At 26.2% G+C, this 6,212-nt stretch overlaps 1 protein-coding gene across 10 annotated transcripts in view; it reads left to right on the top strand.

Moving 5' to 3' along the window:
* LOC124422920 (tropomyosin Per a 7.0102) overlaps window positions 1-5,847 on the top strand; it is a 52,594-nt gene extending 46,747 nt beyond the window's left edge. For 4 of the 10 annotated variants that reach the window (XM_046959967.1, XM_046959965.1, XM_046959962.1 and 1 more), the window contains 2 exons: window positions 3,248-3,444; window positions 4,240-4,667. In XM_046959967.1, coding sequence (XP_046815923.1) covers window positions 3,248-3,330 — 83 coding nt within the window. In that variant the 3' untranslated portion in view covers window positions 3,331-3,444; window positions 4,240-4,667. Of the gene's footprint in view, window positions 1-3,247; window positions 3,445-4,239; window positions 4,668-5,496 lie in introns of those variants that run through there. The other 6 variants (XM_046959970.1, XM_046959957.1, XM_046959950.1 and 3 more) reach the window with 2 other exon arrangements.
* Window positions 5,848-6,212: the final 365 nt, after the last annotated feature.

Here is a 6,212-nt window from a genome sequence, read left to right as displayed (position 1 = left end):
TATATATATATATATATATATATATATATACATTCCTAGGGGCTCGTTTCTCTCGTGGATCTCGATCTTTTCGTTCGAAAAGAAGTAAGAGAGAGAAAGAGATAGATAGATAGTTAGATAGATATATTGATAGATAGATAGATAGATAGATAGATAGAGATTAATGTCTCTTTTTTTCTCTCTTTTCTTTACCTATGACTATTAATCTTTTCTCTCTTTCTCTCTCTCTTTCTCTCCCTCCCTCTCTCTCTTTCTCTTTCTAATTCTCTTTCTCTTTCTCTTTTTTTCTCTCTTTCGGGATGAGTAATTAAAAAGCGTGCATTTAATTACGTGACGCCCCACACTGCCAAATCGTCAAGCGGGTTCGTCCTCTCTTCGTTGAAGTTTTTCTTCCGCCACCCTTAACTCACCCGCACCTGCCTACCTATCACACCCCCTCACCCTTTTCTACTTTCTATTCAACCCCTTGCAACCTTTATTCCATATTCACTTTTTTTCTCTTTTAATTTCGTTCCTTTTAAATTTTCACCATCTTATCATCGTTGTTGTTATTATTATTTTTATTATTATTTTTATTATTAATATTATTATTATTATTATTATTATTATTATTATTATTATTAATATTATTATTATCATTATCGTTATTACTATTCCTTCTTACTTTCGAGTAACATTATAATAATGATTCGTCAATCAAGTTCGATCTTCTTTTGGACGATATTTTTTTTGTCTTTCTATTTTTCTTTTTTTTTTCTCTTTTTTAATTATTTTTCGAATACAACAAAACGAAAAAAAAATGAAAATAATATGAAGAGAAGGAGAGAGAGAGAGAGAGAGAGAGAGAGAGAGAGAGAGAGAGAGAGGAGTGAGAGTAAGTGAGAGAAACAGATTGAAAAAAAAAAATATTTAAAGGAAGATTTTATTTGTAGAAAGACCGCGCGTTTGAAGGGCATCCGAGTTGCTAAATGTTCATAGATGAATAGAATCGCGATTATGAAAGATAAAAAAAGAATAGAGTTCTTTCTTTCTCTCTTTCTCTTTCTCTCTCTCTCTCTCTCTCTCTCTCTCTCTCTCTCTCTCTCTTTCCTTTTCTTTTTCATTTTCTTTTTTATCTTCAATGAAAAAGCACAATCGCGAATCGCGCGAGTCGTTGCGTAAAAACATTTAATTAATTTTATTCATTATTTCACATCCACCGACCTCTCCGATCTATATTATTATCTTTCACTATCACTCATTCACTCATTTATATACAAGTTTTCTCTTTACCCTTTTACCCCATTCTTAACCCTCAAAGCCCAACCTACAGGACTCCTCATCCCTAGCCTTTCCGTTACAAAGAGAATGTTTTAATAGGAAAAACAAAACGAAAGAAATATTATAATAATATTATTATCAACAAATAAGAAGAAGGAGGAACGATATAAACGAACGAAATGGGAAATGCAGATAGATAACGCATATACATATAAATTGAGTTTACATAAAAACAAAAAATAAACAAAAAAAAAAATAAAAAAAAAAAAATAAAAAAATAAATAAAAGTAAAAAAAAAATCAATTTCAACACGAAAGAGAAGAGTTTTAGTTTATTAATTTACTTAATATTAAAATAAACGAATGGAATGATAATAACACTCTAATAACACATTGTAATAATAATGATTATTATACATATACATATATATTACTATTATTATTATTATATATATATATATACACATATATATATATAAAACTGTTTATAATATATATTTTAATTTTGAAAAACCCGAGTGTGTGTGTGCAGTTTGTTGTTGTTTTTTTGTTATCTTATCTTTTCAATTTTTTCTTTTTCTTTTTTTAATTTTTTCTTTTTCCAATTTTAACTGATCTTTGTTTATTTTATTTCATTTTATTTTATTTTTGTTCTTTTTTTTTCTTTTTTTTTTTTTTCTTTTATTCTCTTTTGCGCTCTAACAATATCCATCTTTGATGCAATGTTTCTTTTTTCTTTTTCTTTTTTTCTTTTTTTTTTTTTGACATTAGATGAAAGAAATAAAATCTAATAAAAATAAATAAATAAATAAATAAATAAATACAAATATCCATGCAAATAAAATCAGCTGCGACTGACAACTGCGTGTCCACGCGTCTAATAAATATGTACATATATATATATATATACACATACATACATATATATATATATATATATGTATACATAACTGGCTGCGCCTGCCTGTCCGTTAAAAACACCCGATTGTGATCTTGCATGTCTTCGTACACGAAGAGAAGTGAACTACGTGATCGCTGTTGATCATCGCCGAAATAGTAAGTACTATCCTGCTTGTTGTTTTTTGCTAATTAACATATCCTCGTTTGATATTAAAAGAGTACGACGAGATTTTCTTCTTTTCTCTTTTTTTTTTTTTTTTCTTTTCTTTATGTTTTAATTTTTCATATACTCCTCGTCTCGTACTCTTTTTACCTTTTACCTCGAATTTTTAATTAAACATAAGAACGACAATAATTTTTTAATTACATTTCCTTTTTTTTATTTTTTTATTTTTTATTTATTTATTTATTTTTTTTTTCGAAATTACGTGCCTAATATTAATATTACGTGAATAATTTCAAAAAAAGAAAAAGATGTTCTAAATTCTAGAAAATATATCTCTATAAAATATGATACAATAATTCGTACAATTAATATAATCTAAAGTATACTTATCTATTAATTACACAGTTACGTGCGAAAAAGTTTTTATGTTATTTTAAAAATCAATAAATAAAACTTTTCCTCGAAAACTATTTTTTTTTTTTATTTTTTTTTTTTTTTTTTATTTTTTTTTATTTTTTTTTTTTTTATTTCATCGGATTGTATTAAGTAACAATTGTCTACTTAATTAAAAGTCTTCGAAAGTGTCTCGATAATAAATAAATTGATTTTTAAAATAGATCTACGATCTAAAATAGATCTTTTTCGATCCAATCTGTATAATTAATATAATCTTTATATAATTAAATAATTAGTATAATCAATAATTAATTGATAAATTAATACACTGATAATTAATTTAATTCAAATGCCAAGCTACCGATAACAAAAATAACACAGAAAACGCTGTTCATTTATTATTATTTTTTTTTTTTGTTATCAAGTTTGTATATAATTAATTAAAGAAGTAATTATATTAATATATTTATATTTATATGTATATAATAATGCTTTTCTCCCTAAATAACATTGCTAATGCTTGCAGATGAGATGGTGACAGAAAAGGAGAAATACAAGGAGATCGGCGATGGCCTGGATAATGCATTTTTCGAACTCTATGGCGTCTAACAACGCCACTAACCATCCCCCTTTAACGCTTCAACCAAAAATTCAAAAAAGAAAATTAAAAAAAAAAAATATTACCTTTCTTACAGTCTCGCTTGCTCTCTTAACACGTATTCCGTAAGTTTATTAAGCTGTAACGCTTTTTAACATCATAATTGCTTCGCCATGAAAATAAACAAAAAAAAAACAAACAAACAAACAAATAACAATAGTAAGAAAAAAAGGAAGAAATAAAAAAATTTAATCCATCTAAAAATTACTAAAAACACTGCTATTTCTTTTTTCTTTCTTTTCTTTTCTTATTTCAATTATTAACCTTTTGCGATTACAGGACACACTAGCGGAGACTTTTTTTGTTTTCTTTTTTTTTCTTTTTTTTTTGGTCGATAGAGTTACACAAATTTCTGCTTATATTTTTATTTATTTATTTATTTATTTTTTATTTTTCTTCTTTCCTGATATTACAATCACATTTTTAGCATTACCGATCGTAGAAAAATCGTTTACAACCTTATTAATTACACATATGTACATTACATATATATATCATACACACATACTATATATACATATATATATATATATATATTTATGTATGTATGTATGTATGTATGTATGTATGTATATATATATATATATATAAACATAAAGGAACAATGATGCTTTATAATTTGTTCGATTACTTCGAATTCGAAGAATGAATTAAAAATCTATTACTCTGAGTTCCTCAAAAAGAAAAAAGAAAAAAAGAATAATACTAATAATAAAATGAAAAGATAAAAAGTAAATAAATAAATCATAACTTACGAAACGAACACGATTCGTTCGTGTATATATATATATAAAATCTTCTCGTTATTATTTTTTCTTTCCTTTTCTTTTCTTCTCTGATCAATTTTTGCTTCCTTTCAGACGAGCTCGTCCACGAGAAAGAGAAGTACAAATACATTTGCGACGATCTGGATCTTACCTTCACCGAATTGGTTGGTTAAATCTAATATTGTTGAGGTAAAAAAAAATTCAACGTCTTCATCAAAACAACCCCTGCTGTCGATTTACTTTATGAAACATCATACGAAAAAAAAAAAAAAAAGAAAAACGAAAAAAAAAAGGATAACAAGCGTTATATAAATCGTCGTAGCCCCTTTTTCACGGCACGGGCTGGCTGCTGCTATTATATATACAACAATAACAACAACAACAATAAAAGCAAAAAAAAAATATATATATATATAAATATCTATACATACATTATTACCCACGATGTATAACATAATAATGTATTTTACTAATGTAACTATCTGAAATCGTTGTATATTATATAAATACGTACCGCGTTATTTATTGTTCTTCAATATTTTTTATATGTATATCTCCTCCCATCCTTCAGTTTCTCCTCCTCATTCTTCGTACTTTTCTTCTATTCGTAATTTCGCGCCAAGAATTCGCTTTTTTCGACAACAGTGACGATGCCATCTCGCGACGTCAACTCGAAAACTCACGATCCGCGCGAATTTCAAAATCATTTCAAACTGTTACGTTAGACTGAAGAAGAAAGGGAAACGAACCGTATATGTAATTTTTTTTTAATCTTTCTTTTTTTTTCCTTAAAAATAAAAAAAATCTTTTTTTTTTTTATTTATAATAATAATAATCAAGTCCTCTCTCTCCTCGTTGGAAAACTATCCGATATTAAAAAAAAAAAAAAAAGAGAAAAAAAATTGATACTCATAATTTTTTATATCATTTTTTCCTAATTGATAATTTTTATTAATAATAATCATTCTTCCCTTCCGCCTTCTCACTTTCTCTTTCTCTCTCTCTTTCACATTGAAAACCTTCGTTAAAGATTAAAAAAAAAAAAAAAACAAAAATTAATCCCTCGATACTAATCAACAATTTATTGTTAATTTTATGATTTTATTTTCACTAATAAAAGTAACAATAATAATGATAATAATAATAATCAAGCCTTAATCATTGAACACCTTTAATCTGAAATTTAAAAAATTATAATAATAATAACGATAACAATACTGACCGATAATCTCTCCTCTCTCTCTCTCTCTATCTTTAGTTAATAATATTAAATATTAAAAAACTAAAATATGTCTGTGTATACCAACTAACAAATCCATCCAAACTAATAGCACGTTCCCTCCATTACAGACGTCCTGGTAAACGAGCGCTGTAAGTACAAAGCCATCGCCGACGAGATGGATCAGACGTTCGCCGACCTCGCCGGATATTAACGAATTGGCTGAACGATTGATTTACAAGCTGGTCTATTATTGAAAATAAAGAAAATTGAAAAAAGGGGGTTAACACATACACACACGTATACACGTATACATTTACAAAGGGGGCGAAAAAAGGGAAATGTTCAATGAAATTGTTATTCACGCTACGATAAAGAAAAATGAGACACTGCCAAGTGCACGCTGACACTTTTCTGACATGTCCAATTAATTTCAAATTTGGCACATACGTCAGACTTTGCAAAGAAAAAAAAAATATATATATATATATATTTAACCCTTATGATATATTCTACTTAATTTTTTTTTTTTTTTTTTTTTTTTTTTTTTTTTTTTATATATATAAATAATTTATCGAATAAATATGTGCATATAAAGGTTAATAAATATATATATATATATATATATATATATATATATTTAACCCTTATGATATTCCATTTTTATATTTTATTACTTTTAATTTCGTTTAGGAATTACTTGATCATGCATCGTAATTTATTAAATATCATGTATGTTATATATAAGGGTTAAATATATTAATTAAATATATATATATATATATATGTTGCACGTATACTTACGTATATCATTGAAGAATAAAAGATCGAGTAGAAAAAAAAGAAA

Source organism: Vespa crabro, chromosome 3 (genome assembly GCF_910589235.1).
Source record: "Vespa crabro chromosome 3, iyVesCrab1.2, whole genome shotgun sequence".
In the NCBI taxonomy this organism is placed as follows: Eukaryota; Metazoa; Arthropoda; class Insecta; order Hymenoptera; family Vespidae; genus Vespa; species Vespa crabro.
The sequence above is the reverse complement of the archived record's forward strand: the minus strand, read 5'-3'. Positions and strand labels throughout refer to the sequence as shown.